Source organism: Channa argus, chromosome 8 (assembly GCF_033026475.1).
Source record: "Channa argus isolate prfri chromosome 8, Channa argus male v1.0, whole genome shotgun sequence".
Classification (NCBI taxonomy): domain Eukaryota; kingdom Metazoa; phylum Chordata; class Actinopteri; order Anabantiformes; family Channidae; genus Channa; species Channa argus.
The window spans coordinates 5,350,871-5,371,737 of NC_090204.1; the positions used below are offsets into that span (position 1 = coordinate 5,350,871).

Consider the following 20,867-nt stretch of genomic DNA (forward strand, 5'->3'; position numbering starts at 1 on the left):
AAGTACCTTAGCAGGAATCTTTGGAGTTAGGAAATAGAGGCGCCATGTTGTGAGGACCTAAACAGAGGAATAAAGCAAATTAAACAAAGGTTGCAGAAAAGTTCAGTGCAGTTATACTTCCCATGGGGAGGAAATATTCCCTGGAGTTTCCATGGTAATGATAAGAGGGTAATGAGGAGTCTTTTCCATATTCATGTATTGATTGAGCTAAAAGCCCTGCATGTCAGAGACACGTAGTCTAACATTAATAGATTAACATACTGTGATACAGGTTGACGAATGACATGTTTTAATCACATTCACACAAATACAAAATGTACTTTCATTAGCATTATGTCTGCTCTGGTCAAACAGTTAAGTGGTCCATTTATTTAATTTTGGACAGAGTATACTTTTGGGTTCAACTGACAACAAGCATTTCCCCACATTTATAACACGATAGACAAGAGTTAAAATGAGTCTTTCTTTATACTATACCTGACAATGTTATTGAGCTTGGCGGACGCTACACACTCCGGACAAATGGAGCAGATGATTTATGTTAACTTAGCTTTGTGTACAGACTATGTCATTGTTGGGAGACACTGCTAAGCTTCTTGTTGTTAAATGTAAGCCTTTTTTTTTTTTTTAACATTATAACCACAGCTTATATCGCCCAGACGCTAATGCTAAGCCAGCTATTGTGAATGAACTTCATGCAGCCACCGGCAAACAACAGACTGCATACGGAGGTTGCATTTATTATTGCGGTTGATGTCAATCAATCAAACTTAAAAATAGTGCTCCTCCAAATTTCACCAGCATGTTTCCTGCCACACAAGGGGAAACAAATCCTTGAACCATGGCTCCACAAACATACCTGGAGCTAACACCATGACTCCCCCTCCCTCATCTGGGACAGTCAGACCACCTCTCCTTGTTTCTCATACCCAAGTACTCACCACTCATCCAACGTGGGAAACCATTAATGAAGACCAGTGGGGACAGACTCCACACTTCAGGATAGATTTCAACACACAGACTGGAGTATGTTTGCCTCCAGGCTACCTGTGGCTCTAATATAGAAATTAACACCTATACCTCCTCTGTGCTGGACTAGATCAACGCCACTATTGACAGTGTCACAACACAGAAACAGATCACCATGTAACTTCCTGCGGCCCCTTCAGATCAGGTAATACACAGGCCTACAGTACATCCAGAGCAAACCTGATGAGGGGCATCAAAAGGTCCAACCACTGCTATAAGCTGAAGGTAGAGGAACACTTTTCTAACTTTGACCCCCGGTGTATGTGGCAGGGCATCCAGGCCATCACCAAGTACGAGCCCAGCTACAGATGTCTCCTTCCTCAACGAGCTAAATCACTTCTATGCTCGCCAAAGACCACTCCCTCTGCAGACCACCAGCCCCTTACACTCACCTCCACAGATGTCTATGCTGCACTGAGCAGGATCAATGCACCCAAGGCTGCTGGGCACGTGCTGGTCAGCTCGCTGAGGTTTTTACAGACATTTCTATCACCCAAGCAGCTGTGCCTACATGCTTAAAATCCACCTCTATTGTGCCATTGCCAAAACACTCCACCCTGAAGTGCCTGAACGATTACCGCCCTGTAGCACTCACACCCATTGTTACGAAGTGCTTTGACAGACTGGCCTCGGTGCACCTGAAGGACAGCCTGACACCCACACTAGACCCCTACCAATTTGCATACTGCAGCAATAGGAGCATAGAGGATGCAGTCTCCACAGCACTGCACTCAGTGCTCACACATCTGGATAATAACAACACATATACTCAGCTCAGCATTCAACACAGTCATACCCTCCAAGTTGACCACTAAACTTGGAGATCTGGTCATCACCACCTAGGTCTCTAACTGGATACTGTACATTCTGACCAGCAGACCTAAGGATGTCAGGTCAGGCCACACCTGCTCCACTACTATCAACCTCAGCCCCGAAGAACCATCTGTCTTCAGCCATCCTGGTGAACTGAGCAAGGCACTGAGCGCAAGGCACTGCAGTAGGTGGTAAAAACTGCCCAACCCATCACATGGACTCCACTTCCAGCCATTGAGGAAATGCTGCCTGCTCCGAGCTCGCAGCATTCTCAAGGACTCCGCTCACCCTTCCCATAGGCTGTTCAACCTGCTGCCCTCTGGGAGGCCATTCAGGAGACTCCAGACTAAAACCCCCAGACTCTGGAACAGCTTCTTTCCCCCAGCTGTTGCATTACAGAACTCTGCCACCCACTGACCCCTCACTCCCCTGCACAGCATCTCCCCTCCTCATCTCTCCTGCACACACAAACATTGATCTGTATCCATTTCACACACTGGTCCAAGTCCTTATTAATTTCACTCATTCATGTACCGAATACTATGCATTAGCTCATATCACTGCACTGTCAACTGTTGTTTATTCTGTTATGCATTATTCTTAACGTACAATAAAATGTGCACATACTGACTTGTAAATAAGTGTTTATAGTGTCTGCTAAGACTTAACATCTTAACATCATCATATCCACAGTACTCCCTTCTGTATATTCTTTTGTCCATACAACCTCCATTGGTATACTATAATAGATTATAATAGTAATAATAGTAGTATAATAGCATTAAAAATGCCTATCTTGTACATAATGTAGACACTGTATGTTTTGCACGGCTTATTGCACTTCTGGTTAGATACTAAACTGCATTTCATTGCCTTGTACTTGTACTTGTGTAATGACAATAAAGTTGAATCTAATCTAATCTAATCTAATCCAATCCGGTTTCCAAATTAGCATTTCTGCTAGAGCACCAAAGTAGAGTTGGCATCGGTGTTCTGAAATGCGTGAGATAATTTTTTAGTGCAAAGTTGAGGAGAGTTTGGACATGAGGGTAAATTTCAAAGCAAACTGAGAGCTTATTTGTGCATGCCAATCTGAATGAGCACACATAGCATTTGTACCTGTACCAATTCTTTTCAGCATGGACAAAAAACATCATGCAGCTGCTGGAAAAACTCTTTTTGTCTCTGATTCTTCTTCGTGCGGGGTAACTTGTTTTTTGCAAACATGCCCTAAGAAAATGTCATTGTCTCTCACCAACAAAGCAAACAAAGATGTAATGATTCTTTGGCATTTTGAAGCTCTCCACCAGCCCCTGAGTACTGCCCTCTGCTCTTTCTCTTCTCTTCTTCTGCTCTGTCGCTCCCAATCATTTACTTCCTTCTCTCCGACGGCCCTGCTAAAACACTCCCTGAGGACAAGGGGGGATCTGTGTCTTTCCCCAGTGAAAATCACTAATTAAATTACAGCTCTCCCACGCCACAGTTGTGTTTTTTGGAGAGCAGAGCTTGACACAGGAGTGTGAGAACCCCACACTGACAGCCTCTTACACCCACACAGCAAGTTGAGGTGTCTGAAATGTGGTCACTCAAAATGTGCATGTAAGATGGTGAGAGAGTGAGGGAGAGGAGAATCTGCACTTCATTTCAAAGACTGTCTGAAGGAGCTGATTAAAAGACCAGATTGTATCACATTACTGTGAAGAGTCAGGGTTACGGGTGGTAGTTAAGAGACAGAGTACGAGTAAACAGGAGTAAATTGTGCTGATGCTGCAGAAGAGTGAGAGACTTTTTCAAATGTTACACATCAAAGAGAGCCTCCCCACACCCATGCATGCATGCACACACACACACACACACGTCACGCTTATTTTGGCATATAATTAGGCAGGAGTGCTGGATATTCAAATCTTCAAGATAAGTTCATGTAACCTGCATTGTCAAAGCAAAACCATCAATCACAATTGTACACTTTCAATTCTGAACTTTCTATGAAACACAAACAAAAAAAAACTAAAGCCACATCACATTTAAGCTCTGACTTTCCCTTAAATGTTAACCCAGTGCATTTGATTAAACTCCAGTCTACTTTTCTGTCTTTTATATGCACCCAGCAAAAGCAAGAATTCTATCTTACCAGCTTTTTACGTTCAGCTTCTAAAAGGAAGCAGTAAATGAGACATGGATTGGAAAGATGTTTCTGGCAGACAGGCATATCAAAGTGTCTGAATATCAAAGGCTATACATGCAAAAATTCTCCTAACTGCCCATCCTCACTACAAGATGAATCATTAAAGCATCCATTGAGTGGAAGTGCTGCTCTGCCAAGGCAAAGAAGCCTGTTCGGCAAGGGATGAAAGCTCATTGGCTCATCTAGGGAAGTGCAGGATGGGCATCGGGCATCACCAGTCTTTAAACAGTATACAATCTACACTGACTTTACTACAGTTTAACAGGGAATTGTAGAAGATCTTGCTTATATAGACATGCGGTTTAGTTGCTGCACATAAAGCACTCAATCAATAAAACTGCTCTGCGCTATTTTGTGCTTTGTGTGTGTTTCCTGTGCACATGAGCTCCAATGGGCATGAGGTGTGTGTCTGCCTGTACACGTACCAGTCCACTGCAATCTGCAAAGAAGGACATTTATGCAGGGTCCAGTCGAAGTTCTGGTCCATACTGTAATGACCTGGCCTAGATTTAACCAGATAGCTGGCTTAGCTTCACTCATGCAAATTGTACAGATTGTACATCTCTGTCCCATTTTCTCTGATGAAATCACCCTAAGAATCAAACACTGTGAGCTGCTCAGCCCCCCTACTGTGTCCACAGTCGGGCTCACAGGCACACATGAATCCACACCCGCTTCCACGGATACTTTCTATCTAATATTTATTCTGCAAATCCACCAAGAGCAGTCACAGGACAGGGGCAGCAGTCATAATGCAGTTAGTAAATGACCACAGAAGCAAGACTTTCGCTCTCACTATTAAATTATGGAGAGTTTTTGCCTTTGCTGTCATTGATATCACCACTGTGAAAGAAAATGCATCGACACTGCAGTGGAGGTTAACATCAAAGATACTGCACATACATGATGCATGCACCAGACTGCTTATGCAGCAGGATAAATGTGTTCTCTTACGTCAGCAACCCAGCATTACTTTACAGAGGCCCATTAAAACAGCACACCCCTCGCTGAATGGATTGAAAACAGCAACTTACCAGTATTTTGTCCTCTGTTTTCCCATTTTTGTTGTCAAGCTTAATGCCTCGAACAAACTTGATGGATGATTTGTCAATAAACTTCCTGATGCTTTCTGTGGATGAAACGGTAAATAACGTTGTTAAAATAGACACATGCAGTTCTTTGCCTTTTAAAGAAGCAAAGCAGCATTTTCTCTCCTTGACTACTTTTTCAAAGTAGGTTCTTGTCATTTAGAGTTTTTAATGTTTCTCTTTAGCTACAGGCTTTCAGCACATGATAGGAAAATCAATCATAATCCATCACAGATCAAATCTTGTCTGAATTTTGTTTTTGTAACACTATATTTTACTACTGTCTGACATTAATGCTAATATACTGTACAGTACATCTACACTGATTTAAAAAGTATGCATTGTACTGTGATACAACAATAATATTACTTTGACAATCATAAAATCATCAGATATTATGTTCATTGTGCTTAAGTACTTTACACCATGACCTGTCTTTATTCTTTGGCTTTCATACTGAATAAAAAAAAACTAGGATATATGACTTAAAGTTGGAAATAAGGTACACAAAATTCAAAGCAAACTCACCATAACACGTAAAAACACCAATATTAAACTGGGCACTAAACCAGCTTGACCTTTAAGTGGACAGACCTTTTTCACATCTTCATCTAATATGTGAGGCATACGTCATTTGAACAGACCTGTCTTGGCATTTCAGATGATAAAATAATTCAATGATCTCTTCGCCTGAACTTACCCTGAGGATTATAAATGAGTTAAAAACCTCTTAAATGCAAAGTTACACAATCCCCCAGAAACACAGTAGTAGAATGACGAATGTGGTTTTGGTTGTGCTTCACAACCATCATTTGGCACTTTTATCTAAAGTAACTTACAAGTGTGACAAAAGGCAGGCAAAGAAAATCTTAGTCAAGGAGAAAACAATAATCAAAGAGCTATGAGAAGTAATGTTTCCATTTCATGGGAGGCAAGTGCAAGATAGAACAAATAGGATTATTTTTAATAGTGCATAGGAAGTCAACACGTTTTTGAATACTTGAAGTGAGGTATTCATCATCGAGGGACCACTGACCTGAAGAGCTCTGGTTAGGGTCTTTTTTTGTGTTTTTTAGGGACCCCCAGATGCCATCCGTTGGCAGAGCTCAGTGAATGTAGACCTGGATGAGTGTGTTTTGGTTGAAAGAAGATTTGGTTGAAGATCTCTCTTTCTTATCTAAGCAGAATTGTCAGAGAGACAGGCATGAGACAGTGGAGTCATCCAATGAAAAGCACCATATGAATTGGTCATCACCATATGAATTGGAGGAAATGTTGTGTGACTGGATAATAGAACCTAGAGATATAGTATACATGGGAAAAGAGGAGAGGGCTGAGAACTAAGCTCTGTTTTGAGTTTAAGCCCTGAATGATTGAGAGGCCATGAAAGAAGCTTTAGACAGATTGAAATTGTCCCCTTTCAAAATACCTTGATGTTTTTTTTAGATAGGTAAGACCTGAACCAAGCCCGAGTTGTACCAGTAGGCGCAACAGTAGGAACTGGTGGTTCACAGTGTCAAAGATAGATCGATTAGGATTAGGAAGGAAGACTTTTGCACTCCATGACCATCAGAAGTAGAGTGACCTGTTTCTGAAGCTGGACTGGTTGACATTAAAAATGTTGTTGTGATAAAAGATATGTGAGATTTCATCAAAGACTGCTCATTCAAAGGTCAGACATAGAAGAAGAGAGACGGGTCTGCTACCCTCCATGAGTAATGACTCAAGATTAGCCTTGTTAAACAGATGCCAGCTTAGTGAAGAAGCTGGCAAATTTATCAGCAGTGAGAGAGGTGGAGGCAGATGGGGGTAGACGGTTGACTTAAAAGTGGCAAACAGCTTTCCGTTGTCAGTGGTGATGCTAACCTAGTCCTGGTAATATTGAGTTTTTGCCTTGGTGATGCTGTGAGAAAAAGCAGGCTCTTATATTCAATCAGAGCAGATGGTCTTGGACTTTTGCCACTTTGTCTCAGCAGCCCTAAGTGTGCTGCACAGGTCCGATCAGTTAGGTAGAGATTAGTAAATGAAGGATGTGAAGGCTTTAAAGACAGGGGGCAGACAATATCGAGACAGGTTGAAAAAGAAGCTGTGAGTGGCTTTGTCTTTGTCAGTGGTGGAGAGGACCTGTAGCGAGCGTTGTAGAGACAAGGAAAGAATACTGCTCATGATTAAGAGACTTTAGGTTCTTACAAGAAAGTTAGAAGAGTATAAGAAAGTCTAGGGAGAGAAGGGAGCTGAATGAAAAAGTGATCTGATGTGGCGCAGTGTCCTAAGATGATAAGAGGAATGTCTTCTTCACTTAAGTGGGAAAGCAGCATGTCGAGCTCATCACAGAAGTCAAACACAAGCACAAAGTCACAAACACAGGGATTGTAATCAGTGTTGTAATTCTGAAGAGCTGAAATTCAAAAAATGTAAGATTTTTGAGGAGTACTGTGGGGGAAAACTGCCAGGTTTAGCCCCACCTCCATCCTGAAGGGCGAAGAGTTTGAGAAAAAGTGACGTGGAGGAAAGTGTGAGAAGCTGCAAAGAAAAGGGGTGGAAGTTCTATGGGTGAGGGTGCGCAGGTGGGGGTCTCATCAAAATTGTTCACAATATGCTCCAGTGTCACTTCTTCCTCACACAGGCAACATGACACATCCACGAACCAGTGTCTATGATTCAGTAAGAACTGTTCCCGTCAAATAGCATCTCTGTCAGGGCTATGACCCCTGACTTGTACACAGCATATGACCTGCCTGCTGCGCCAGAGGAACCGTCTTACTCACAGGGTGAGAACATGCAGCAGGACACACTATCACAGGAGCACTCAGTAGCTGGCAGGAATTACATGATTCAACCTCTCCATTACTGTGGCTGCACAGCATCCTGACAAGTTTATGATCGAATCAATATTAAAGCTGGGATTTGGCACTGGAGTTGTTACAGGTCAGTCACACTAGATAGCAAAGCACGTTTTTCTCTTCATAGAGTGGTGTTTTATCCATATTTCTGGTGTGCATAAATAAATTGAGGAAGGTTCAACTGAAAATATTTTACTGTATGTTCATAGATTACATTTACTAAAGTACTTTACAAATACGTTACATGTCTGTTTTTCTTTAACCTACTGTGACAATTGTGCAAACTGAGACAAATGTGATGCAGAAATGTTATTGTTCCTAAGAGAACAATAAAGTATATTTTGGTCATGATTATCCATAAATCTGTGTTCACACTTTTACTCCACCAAGTCTAAGATAGAATAATGTATTTTTACTCAACTCCACTTTCAAGAGAGCTGTTAGAGGGTTAATAGTCTACAATATATAGTGGAAAATAGGAGGACTAGTTATATCATCTAAATGCTGCTCAAGCATTGACTGACTGACAAGTAACAAATAAAACACTATCTGTAACAACATTCATACTTTTTTAATGCTTTGAGTACAATTTACTGCCATATTTTTAAGAACTTCTCTTGATGTAAAACAGCCTTTCTGGACATTTTAGTGCATTTGCATTTGTTTAGAGATTGAACAACTCAAATCCCATTTAGATTGACCTTGTACACACACTGTAGGCCTGGGGCCACCAGGGCCACGGTGGCCCCGATGCTTCTACCGTTCCCCAGTGCAGCAGGGCAGGAGGCCATGCAGCCGCCTGGCAGGTGGCTGAAGGAAGAAGCAGGGATTCCACTGGATTAATCATCACAGTGCGCCTAATAGAGCCATTAAGAGTAATTAACACAGCAGCAGAGTCCCTGTTACCCCGAGCATGTGTGCAGTGGGTGTGTGTTTGTACGCCTGTGCTGAACTCCTGCACAATATCCAAGGCTGTGACTTTGGCATATGTAAGCTGTTGCTGTTAGGGGGAAAGAAATTGTATAAATATTTGTGCACTCTGTCTCGTCCATGCCTTCGTGCTGGCAAGATACATCTGTCTATATCAGTCCCTCAAGCTTCACTTTAACACGCACGCGCACTTTGGCAAACACGCGCACAATCCCTGTAGCGCTCTGGTTGGTTGGGCTGCAGAAAACAAAGGTAAAATACTCAGTGGTTTCGATGTAAAGAGGGAAAGTCATGTCGTGCAATTGGTGTGTTGGTAAAAAGGCGTTTAGACGCACGAGTGGGCTACAGACCATTATTTTCACAACGCCCCTTTTCCCTCCCTGGCCTAAAGGCTGGGGTTTTCATTACCTGATCCTCCCCGATGGGCATATTTAAAGCAAGCAAGCGATTTTTCTTCCACTTTAAATATTTCATCTGCATATTAACTCATTCCCATGCACTGACTGGCATAAAGCTGCCCCGGAAAGCTTCAGGACAAAATGTAAAGGTGTAGCTCACGACAATCATCCAATGCGTCTGTTCGGTCGCAGCCTCGCAGCCAGACGCGCGAAGGAAAACCATCCCGAGCCTGAACGCACACACGCCGGGAACAACCGCGGTTCCAGCCCGCAGCAAGATCAAACCAAGCGGCAGCTTTTACCCACCTGTGATATCTTTGCTCACGCTGACGAAACCAGAGGCAGTGATCTCTTTAGAAGCCATGTCTGTTCCTCGCCGCTCCTATCGCCACCCCTCCTGCTCTCCCCCACCTCCTCCCCGCTGGCTCTCTCGCTCTCTCAAAGATGGACAGAAGGGGTAGTCTCTCTCCCAGGCATTCCAGCAGAGCATCCGACTGCCCGACGCGCTTCCTGGAAGAAGCCCTGTGGATGTTGGGAGGCTGGATGTGGGAGCGACGGGAGGTGGAGGGAGGGACAGAGAAGTGAAGGGTGGGGTGAGGGAGAGGAGGCGGGGATCACTGAGGGATAACGAGGCAAGCTGTAGTTATTCTACCTGTGAAAGTACTGAGTTTGTTGTAAAACTTGACGAGGTGTTTCCACACTGTTTTACTGTATTGTTTTAAAGATTTTACCATTCAACATTATGAGGAGCAATTTTTGTTTTCTAGCACTAATGCTTACTTATCTACAGAAAAAAAGCAAATTGCCATGCTACACTAGCGGCTCTGCTGCTGTACTTCCATACTTATAGCCTACTAAATAGTAACCATTTGCTCAGGTTAACCCAAGGTTAACCCACCGTTCACTGTGTTCAGCAGCTTACCACGCCCACATCTGCCATCACAGAACCCGTACACCTGAAACTGGACTGATGGAGATGTCAGTACTTGGTCATAAACCAAAACGTGATAAATTGAAAGAGGAACTGGGGATTAAATTGTTATTATATTTGCAATGTGCACATAGTCAAAGATTTATTTATTTATTTATTTTGGTATATGCTGATACAGTTGCTTTTCTCAAACAAACCTTACACGTGTGTGTAACAAACGGGTGTTTTAACTTAAAATTAGCTTGTATGCCTTATATCTGATTGAAATGGAAGGTTCTTTGACCCCCCATTAACTCTAATAAATAGGCGAGAGTCTGAGGTCTGTCTTTCGTATCCATTCTATCTACAGATGTTCCTAGATTTCCAGGCTTCTGACTGTCTCCTGCTCCCTTCTACAACAAGCTGCTCTCAAGCCATCTCCATTCCTTAGGATTTGCTCTTGCTCTTCCCAGGAGGTTTAAGGGTCAGATCCTCAGAAGGGCATTGCCGTATTGCTGTCCCCTCAGCTGCCTCCACAAACCAAAGCATCAGTTGCCCAGACCAACGTCCTGCCTGTCCACGAGTCAGCATCCAGTAGATCACCGTTCAGCCATTTCAGCTGATTGAATCAATGATTGTCCTTCCTACAACCAAATAATTATTTTCCACTAATGTCCCATTCTCTGTTTGTTTTCAATCTTGGTCCATTCTCAATGTCAACCTTTGGTTTATTATTAAAAGGTGTTCTGAGGATTCATAATCTACTGCACCGCTAGTCTCCAGTTCCCCATTCAATTTGCTGGATGTTCTACAGGCACTGGGTCACATGTTCAAGATCACCTGCACCTTAGAATTCCTGGGTTGTCCTGGAACGACATCTCAGTGCCTTCTTGTAAAGGGTGGTGGACAAAAATGGCCAGAGTATAAGACACAAGATCCTAAATATCCCAAAAATATTCAGAGCATCCAAAACCAGCAGCTGAAAACAGACAGATGAAAACTGGCAGGTTTGGCTTTGAAAGCTATGGATGGAAAAACACAATATGACAAAAGAGTATGAGGAAAACAGCTGGAATATATACTGAGGAAATACTGAAGAAATGAGGAGCACGTCCGCAGACGAAAGGAAGGAGTTAGGTGACTAGAATCAGAGGGAAAGCTTATGTGGATTCTCGATGGGAAGCAGCAGATTTAAATGTTTAGAAAGTAAGAGAAGCTGGAGGAAGTGCTGATGTGAATAAAGGCTGAAGCAGACAGAAAGACTCAATTAACTGTACCAGGGCAGGAATTGGGGACTTTATGCCTTCACCTTAGGTCTTTTTGTCTGTGTTGTCACCTGAAATGATTAATCATGTTTACGCACTTTACCTTGTAGTATTCATGACATGACAGTCTGTAAGTACTTACACAAAATTAAACTTTTCACTGCAGTCTGTCTTTCCATCCAGCTGTCTGAAGTTGGGGTCTTTCGGGCTTGTGTTTTATTATGAAATCTCACAAGCATTAGCCTCTCTGGTGAATGTCAAAACAACATTGCATATTAACAGGATTTGTTATTCTGCAGTGGCAGTAAACAAAACTGTGATACAAGTACCAAAATAGTAACTTTTCTAGTAACCCAATTCAAAGTGAAAGGATCTCCAAAGGCACCACAATTCATCCTGAAGGGAACACAAATGTGTGTAGCAATTCATCCAATAGTTGTCAAGACATTTTAATTCCAAACCATAAATGTCTGCTTGCTGGTGTCATTTGAGAAAAGGCCAGAGGGTAACCATAATCTTAAAAAAATTGTTCTTCTGGCTCCATAATTAGACAAATTATGTCCCAATCCATCTAATAGATGTTGAGATATTTTACAGAATGAATGAATGAAGTTCTTGGTCAGCTAGTAGCCTTAGATAAAATATCAGGGGATAACCAAAGTCATTTGGATTAACTCCCTGGGGGACGGTCAATGTCTATATGGTAGTCTTTCCCATGTATGTGTAGATATTTCAGACTAAAGCAAATTGTTGGACTGTCCTGCTGGCATAGCTAGAAAATTGACTGGGACTTGTGATTCCCCTCATTTAATTTACCCAAACCTTATTTACGAGTAAAATGAAATACCTCCTAAAGAGGAGAATAAACATCACTGTCAAAAGAAAACTATAAATAGAGCAAACATGGGATAACAAAATACAACCAAAAGGCTGAACAAGTAGATGTCATCTTTATGAAAGGTCTATGGTACAAATATATTCATAAAAATGTGAAAACACAGAGCTGGAGCTGGACATTGTCAGGATCTGCACAACAGTAGCATTATGTGGGACCAAATAAACCTAACATTTGTGTAAGTATACTGTACTATTGAATTCACAGCAGTTTTGGGAGGGTGCATATATTCACAACTGCTTACAGTGATATCAGGATGATTTTTTTTTCCGGGGAAAACCCCGGTTTGATGATAGTAACAACAATACAGCATGGTTGTGATGTGTTTTGAAATTCTTGTCTTTCTAGGCTTCCTATCCCTGGATTCTGTTGTCTAATGGCTCTGTCTGTTCACTAGTTGACAGAGGAAGGAAATGCCTCCACCAAGATGACCATCTCTGTCTGTGATGTGCTGTGACAGACAGTGGAAACTCCTCTAAGGAGAAACTATTATCCTCTGTCTCATAGCTTCTAATATAAAAACAACTCTGGCCTTCTGAAATAGACATTTTAAGTTGTGTAAATTATTTTTAAATTTCATAGTTATTGTCATTTTTGTTTCTTTTTTTATTTAGAACAACGAGCTGCGCATGTAATTTTGGGTCATACATCTTCAACAGGATGAACATCATCTTTATGTCTTCAATGCTCGGTGAGTGTCACGAATTAAAACTGACTGACACACACACTCACACACACACACAACTCTTCAGACGGGCTTGTACTGAGCACACTTGCAAGGAAAATCTGTGTGTTCTCATTTCGGAAAACTGTCTACTGATGGACAAAACCCTGTCCAACTACTTTAAGAAGTGCCTGTCAGAATGGTGCTGACTTAGACCCAAAGCTGCGCTCTCTTTTTTGATGTGGATTTCAGTCATATGGTATGCAGGGTTATAAATTTTCCTAGACTGTTAGTCTGCAGCTGGGGGTTTCTGTCTGTGTTAAATTAAAATGATGTGCACTGGCCAGAATCTGAATAGAGCTAAGGAAAATGATTTAGATATGGCTGCCAAATCCACGTGTTGGCTATTCCATCCTTGACAGCCATGAGTTATGTTAAGAACTCTATGACTGTAGTAGGTACACCACTCTGCTGTATTTGTGTTTGTGTGTGTGTGTGTGTGTGTGTAAAAGCAGGGGTAGTATGTGTATGTCTAAACAGGGAAATACTTAGGAAGATAATGTATTCATTTTTTCTGTTCCCATGAGGATAGCATGTCCAAACAGTCTCATTGAGGAATGGGGCGCTCTCCTTTTTGTCAGACTGTGTTAGTACTGGGACTGTGTGTGTTACTCTTAACAGAACAGACGGTTGTTGACTGTCTAGTTTGCTGCTGTTAGATGATATTAAATCTGCCCGTAGAGATGAACTTTTTTCAAACTCTATATTGTCTTGGTTATATAACCCACACTTAGCAGTGGACCATGACTGACTATCTGGCATGGTGCCATATGGGAACAAACCATCTGAGCTGCCTGTGGTATTCATGTTGATACATTTTATTCCTGATATCCAAAGCAGACGGTAGACTGAACATACTGTACCTGAAACGCCACAGATGTGGCAGGCACAAGCTGTGAGGACATGTGTGTGGTGTAAATTGTTTGCGTAAAAACCATTTCTCTGTGTTTCAGGTGTTGCCACATTTGTTCTTCGAGTGTCTACATTTGCAGGTACTTGCAGAGACACATGAAGAAAGGAAGTGAACTTGTCTTACATAAATTTATCAAGTATTTGACATACGCATAAGGAAGCGCATAATGGAGTTTTCCTGTTCCTGCAGAGTTATTGGAAGTCAGTGTGTCAGCGTGGCCAGGGTCAAACATCTACCTTGGAGAGTGTGTGTTGTTGCAGTGCACGGTGAAGTCACACTCCACTTTTGTCAAGCGATACCATTGGTACAGATCCCATCCACACCCTGCTCCCAACCACAGGCACCTGGTCTCTGCAGACAACTATTTAATCACTGCAGTAACAATGGAAGACGCTGATAGTTACTGGTGCAAAGCTGAGTATCAGGACAACCGAACCAGTTTCTCCGACCCCCAGTCAGTCATGCTCAGTGTGTCAGGTGAGCAGCAGCACCATTCATACATCTTTAGTCAATATTATCTATGTGCAGTATGTTGGCAAAATTTGGAATCCTAACGTTTTACAGTAATACAGTAATACCTTATACCTTAAAGCATCTCACATCATAATTACTTTCAAAACTGACAGTACTTTTTCACACATAAGCTTAAGCTGCATATTATAGCATGAAAGTAAAAAGTGAAATCACCAAAAATCTCTTTTCACCTAAACAAAGGTTCAAACAAATTGACATATCACAGAATTTAGTTTCTATTTAGTTTTTGCAGTCAAAACTACTCTGGAAAAGATGTTTGAAGGTAACTAAAATATTGAAGAAATTTCAAGTGATTGGCTGAAATTAATATGTACGGTTTGACAAATAACAATGTGCAGTGTCTCATTCAGTCTTTTCTAATACTGATGCTGAGTGTCCGAGTACAAGGTGCATCTTCATCCCTCATTACGGCACATTGCATTGCATGTGACTATAAGACGCATTCTATGATCAAATGTTCTGTCTCTGACCTCCAGAGCTATCCCTTCCTTCACTGAGTGTGACTCCCAGCACCAGAGAGATGCTCAGTGGGGAGAATTTCACCATACATTGTCCTACTCATGAGACTCACTCAGCAGACTGGAAGCTGGTGCACTTTTCTCCAGATCGCACAGAAATCTACATTTACAATTCCTCCAGCTCAGATGGCATAATAAATATGCCTACTGAGCATGTGACACAGAGTGATGAAGGCATCTACAGCCAAACAGTGGCTACCCCAAGCAACACTGTCCAGTATTCACCACTGAGAGGCGCTCTTAGTTTTGCCTTCACTGCTGCCTCCAGGACCAGCGGACTGTACTGGTGTGTGAATGCTGGGGGCCGCAGCAACGCAGTCATCATCACAGTAAGCTGTAAGTCTACTGCAACTGTGGTGTTAGACACATTCTCCAACAAAAAAGCCACAAAGCACTCTCCGGATAGACACTGTGTTGCTCCACAATGTATTATAAATCACAGACTGAAGTCTGCATTGTAATAGTGAATGTAGATAAAACAAAAAATGTCTACTGTCTCTGTCCCACAGATGACAAGATCATCTTGAAGACTCCCGCCTTTCCTGTATTTATGGGTGATAAAGTGGTCTTGTATTGTCAGTACCAAACAGGCAATCACAATGAAACAACCTTCTTTAAAAATGGAGTGGAAATCTACGCTTCCACTTCTTCCAGCTCAGATGCAGTAACAGAGATGACTATTGAAAATGTGACAAAGAAAGATGAAGGCCTCTACAAGTGTGCATCACTGGACAGAAAGTTGGAGAGTTCAGAGAGCTGGTTATTAGTAAGACCTCACCAAGGTAAGCTGTATAGATTTTTGGATTTAAAGATAGTATTCATCAGTGTGCTTTGTGTAATGTCACTCAGTTTTAGGCAACTTTGCATCAGTAGGTGGGACACCAGCCTCCTCTAGTGGTAGGATTATTTGGTAATGTTACTATACTAATTTAACAGCTTTATAATAATCTTTTCTGGGGGGCTGGGTCAGTTTGTAGAGTGACTGCCAACTGACCATAGGGTCGTATGTTCGCTCGTGGAGAGTGGGAGGGTCGCCTCAGAAACTCTGCCAAATCAACATGCATCTTTAGATCTTTAGAGTATCTTTAGATTTCAGATCTTTAGAGTAACAGCTAAAGATCTGAAAGATTCATTTGAGTTGGAGTTGGAAATGTTCATGAGTCAAACATATTCATAACATTGAACTCGTATGGAATCCAGTCAGATACCAGACCTCAACCCAACAGAGATGCTGGGGAATGACCTAAATAGGGCTGTATTTACCAGACATCATAAGAATATGACTGAAATAAAGAAATTCTGTCAGAAGGAATGGTCCAAAGTTCATCCAGAACATTTTGCAGGAAGCTACAGGAAGCGCTTGCTTCCTGTAGGTTATTGCTGCCAGTGGTTCTCCTGCTGGCTTGTTTATTATTAAGGTCTCAGGATCATGAATAAAGTTCCCCTCATTGAAGGAGTCAGCCACTTGCCCTCTTTACACATTAATAGCACATCATGTCGTGTTTCTAGGAAGTTATCAAGTTCCCCGATGTAATAAAGCTTCACTTCCAGTGTCATCTAATAATCCTCACTTTACACTTTACATGGTATCTTCGTGTGATTGTGGCTGTTGTTATTATTATTAAATCAGTCTATGATTTAAAGTAGCAGTGACGTAGTATCTGCTTTAATATTATTATTGTTTGATCGTGACAAAACATTATTTGTTCTCCTCATCAGGCTCCTGGAAATGGATCTTTGTTTCATGTGCGGTTGTACTTATGTTTCTCATTCCTCTGACTGTCTGGCTAGTTTGTCACTACAGGTTAGTTACAATATCTGTCAAACCCAATATGCTTCTCGCTTTCTACATATTATATATTCTAGCATAGATCACAAGCCACACTCACTGATTATCAGATGTTTCACTTATTATTGTGTTTGAAGGTACCAAACATCCTGCAGTTGTAGCTATTGTCCAGTTTTCAAACGGGACTCGGCAGCGGTGGCGCTCCCTGCAACCAAGCAGGATGTGACCGAGGTGCAGTGGGACCTGTCTTGGATGGAGATGTCCAATCTGTTGGATAAGCATTTATTTCCTGGTACTTAAGGATCATGCTCACATGAAGTATGTGGAAAGTACTAAATATGTCATTTAGTGCTGCTTCAAAAAAACAATTTGTCATCCAAGTCCTGCTAAGAATGTATTCGCTTTTTAATGTTGTGGTAAAGATCCCTCTATTTGTTAGGGGATAAAAAATATTTCGATTCATACAAAGAGTTTAATTCAATAGTTTCAGTTCAACAGATTACGCTTAATTTTAAGAATACAACCTTTATTATATTTTCCAACATCTTATACACAAACAATTTTGCACAAAAATTAATTCATATTGTAATCACTATCCTAGGTTTATCTGTGAAATTCATAATGAAAATTTTGAAAAAGACATTAAACACAGTAGTTACAAAAACATTTACAATCAGACAAAACATCTACAAATATATATATAATATTCAAGTATAAAGACACATACAACAGACTTAAAAATAAACAAAGAAGATGCTAAATAATGACAGGCACGGACACAAAATGAATTTAGAATATGCAAACAAAATGATTTTGCATGCAGTTTGTGGTTGTGTTTGTGTCTGTCAGTCTGGGGGTGCTGCTCTTATGTCCCATTGTCTCATTAGGCGTCCTTCATCATGTTGAACATGGGATATCCTTTAAGGGAGTGACACAATCACAACCTACTATGCAAACATTACCTAGTTACATGTTCTGTCTGCACATAATTGGCTATTCCACTTAGGTTGGGACACTGAAAGACAGGGTTATAATTTCACAATCCACTGTGTGCTAAATTAGGTTCTGGATTTAAATAAAGCTATCTTTTTTATTGAGACCTAAACCATTATGGATGTGTCAGGATAATTAGGATGTTATGAGACATTGCATTGTAATTTAAATGACGTACTGTATTCACATAAAATAAACACGTACGCACACCACATGCAGTTTATAATTAGTTTAAAATTATTCCAGTGTCCTAACAGGCATTTAATTAATTATTATGTTTTTGTTACTTTTTATTGCCTTGGTGGATGAAAAGAGTTACTTATTGACACAGACTGCCGAAATCCTGTGGAAAATCTCTCAAAGGTTTAAGGAGAAATTTTTGCCTTAGTTCTGGAAGATATGCTTTAGCACAAGGAGTGACAGGGCTGGACAGAGATTCAAAGGAATATAGCAGCTCTTCAGCATAACAAGACATAAAATAGGAAAATCTGCAGCCCTTTGTAAAGAGACCTGATCAGCATTGAATCATTGAAGCATTTCCGCACACCTTTGTTATTCAATGTGTGCTCTTTCTTAACCTGAGCTTGTAATTAAAACCAGTTAGGTCGCAATGATTGAATGCCTTTGAGATCCTGTGGACTGTGCCACTATCTTGTTGCATAAGCAAAGCACTGAGGGCTGAAGTAAATATGCATACTGTAAATACCAGTTTTTTTAAAATATGTTTATGAGAAGAGACTTTAGACAGAATTCCTCCATGCTGGCCTCTGTAACGTCCTCAAGGGTGTTCACATAATAGAAATAAAAAACCACAATATAAATACTGTTGAAGACAAATGGGTAACTGCATGGTTTAAAGTTTCATGAGAAAACCTGAAAAAGTACATTTAGCACAATATTTTATATTCGGCTTTTATATGTAACTATATTATGTTGTTAGGGGAATAAAATCAGTGTGTGCAACAGTAATAGCTGATGTACGAAAAAATGAATAAAAGACAAATTGGTATAAATCTTTACAACTTGTTAAATATTAAATACATTTTCATATGCACAGTTTTTTTTTTTTGTCCTTTCGGCTTATCCTGGGAGTTCAGGGTCATCAAAGGATGTTGATTTGGCAGTTTTTAAGCTGGATGCCCTTCCTGACGCAACCCTCCCCAATTTCTGCCGGGCTTGGACTAGCACTGCACAGCTGGGGATTCACTGTCTTGCCCAGAGACACTTCGACATATAGCCAAGCCACTGACCCTGTGGTCCGTGGACGGCTGCCTTTACCAACTGAACAGCCACCCCCGTATTTACACAAAAACATTTGTGAGGCAACATTTAATCTGCAGAGCAATGGTATAAAAAACCAGTTTAGCCAAACTGTGCTACTGAAAGCTAATTAAATGATAACATTTTGGTGAACATGCCTTTGAGTCACATTTGCAACAAATTGGCCTCACGGATATGTTGTCCTCTGTCATTAGATCCTTGAATTGGCAGGGGAAATTGAAGAGAGGAATTGCATTAGAAGTTGTGTGTGCAGAATTCAGCAAGATAATAGATTTACATACAAAACACACGAAAGGCAAAATCCAAGCGCACTTTTCATATTATGGGAGAAATGAAGAGATAGGACAAGAGAAAAAAGAAACACAAATCTGAGAGTCCAATTAAAAATAAGTCCAATTAATTATCCAATTCATGCTGCCTCCAATTTAATCTATTTATTATTATTTAATTTATAAATACCTTTTAGTAGTTTAATGTATGAATGGGATATACAGTATTAATGTATATGAATTTTTTGTTGTCATATTAAATGTTGTATAAAGTCAAATCATGCAATAATCCTAATTAATTACCTACATATTTAAGATATTTGGTTGTTTTGTTCATACCATGACCTATATCTCCAGTCATCTGTTTTAAAGAAGATGAAACACAATAAAGAGACATAATCTCTGGCACATTTTAACTTTGATATCGTGTGCAATCAAACTGTGTAAAATTCTCGTGTAAAAATTCCTGACCATAATTCAAAGTGTGAGCACACTTGCCTACACATCTAAACGAAATCCGACATTAGCTGATTTTCTTTGTTGGGCACTGTCATTTGCCTATAGCTCTATTCCCATACTCACCTCACCTCACTTCTACTTACGACGCACATCGCTTGCTGCTGCAGCCTTTTAACTTTCCCCCGCCAACCATTTTGTGTGTATTTTTACCCACTGTGTGAACTTGTGTGATTCAACATCAATCTGTCTGAAAGTCATGTATTTGAATTTACTAATCTACTGAGTCATCAAGTCATATTTTAGAATTTGTCTTTTAACTCTGCTTTCACTTCCACTTTCTCTCATTTGCTGCCGCTTGTCAGCCAGGATATTTTGTTCTCATCACCCACTCTGGATCATTTGTTCCCTCAGCGCCTGCTCTTTAATCAAGTCATACCAAGACTGTTTATTTATTTGGACATTCAAAAAAAAAACAGAAGTTGACCAATGTACAACAATAAAATATTTTCTGAAATAACCATGCATTACATCAAGAGAATCACAGAAAGACAGGTGGAAGGACTGAGGGAAAGGTATCTCATAAAATAGAAGAAAAAAAAAAGAATAGTTGTTTATTTGGCATTTGGAAGTTGCATATGTTGGCACAGTCCTAATGTGGACTTTGAGACTACCCTGAAGGCTCTTTCCCCTTTTAGATTCAGTTATTTAGACCTGCATACCCATAAATGCCCCAGAGGTCATGTGGAGATGTGAAGGAAAACAATTATTCCTTAAAATCAATCCTGTTGTAAACAGTAAGCCAAAGAAAATACATTAGTATTGGGGAGAGGGCAGCTAGAGTCTGGTGGAGCAATTTTGATCATTTCTGATTGATCATTGACTAAATCAGCCAATCAGATAATAGCAAACTCTTCAAAATATCTTTAAGTAATATTCATCTTAAATGTTTTGCTAAAAACTATTTCCAGGGTAACAGAAAGACGTGAACCGATAAATAGTGTTATTTTGTTTTGGATTTTTTAATCAAA

General features: G+C 40.6%; 2 protein-coding genes across 6 annotated transcripts in view; one reads left to right on the top strand and one right to left on the bottom strand.

The window, feature by feature from the left end:
- The window catches only part of LOC137132109 (capping protein, Arp2/3 and myosin-I linker protein 3-like), a 31,532-nt gene extending 21,713 nt beyond the window's left edge, over window positions 1–9,819 (bottom strand). For 3 of the 5 annotated variants that reach the window (XM_067514217.1, XM_067514215.1, XM_067514214.1), the window contains exons 1-3: window positions 9,596–9,818; window positions 5,065–5,159; window positions 7–57 (exon numbers count right to left, since the gene is read on the bottom strand). In XM_067514217.1, the coding sequence (XP_067370318.1) occupies window positions 7–57; window positions 5,065–5,159; window positions 9,596–9,653 (204 nt within the window). In that variant the 5' untranslated portion in view covers window positions 9,654–9,818. Of the gene's footprint in view, window positions 1–6; window positions 58–5,064; window positions 5,160–9,595 lie in introns of those variants that run through there. The other 2 variants (XM_067514216.1, XM_067514218.1) reach the window with 2 other exon arrangements.
- Window positions 9,820–12,819: 3,000 nt separating this feature from the next.
- On the top strand, window positions 12,820–19,682 carry LOC137132279 (uncharacterized). The gene is made up of 7 exons (XM_067514601.1): window positions 12,820–13,050; window positions 14,037–14,075; window positions 14,186–14,473; window positions 15,007–15,384; window positions 15,558–15,830; window positions 16,768–16,852; window positions 16,975–19,682. Exons 1-7 carry the CDS (start codon window positions 13,020–13,022, stop codon window positions 17,135–17,137), a joined length of 1,257 nt encoding a protein of 418 aa, XP_067370702.1. The 5' UTR covers window positions 12,820–13,019; the 3' UTR covers window positions 17,138–19,682.
- Window positions 19,683–20,867: the final 1,185 nt, after the last annotated feature.

Coding starts and splice junctions, on each gene's coding strand:
- LOC137132279 (XM_067514601.1), top strand. CDS start 13,020: ATGAACATCATCTTTATGTCTTCAATGCTCG. Junction 14,076..14,185: donor TCGAGTGTCTACATTTGCAG/GTACTTGCAGAG, acceptor CTGTTCCTGCAG/AGTTATTGGAAGTCAGTGTG. Junction 15,385..15,557: donor AGTCATCATCACAGTAAGCT/GTAAGTCTACTG, acceptor TCTGTCCCACAG/ATGACAAGATCATCTTGAAG.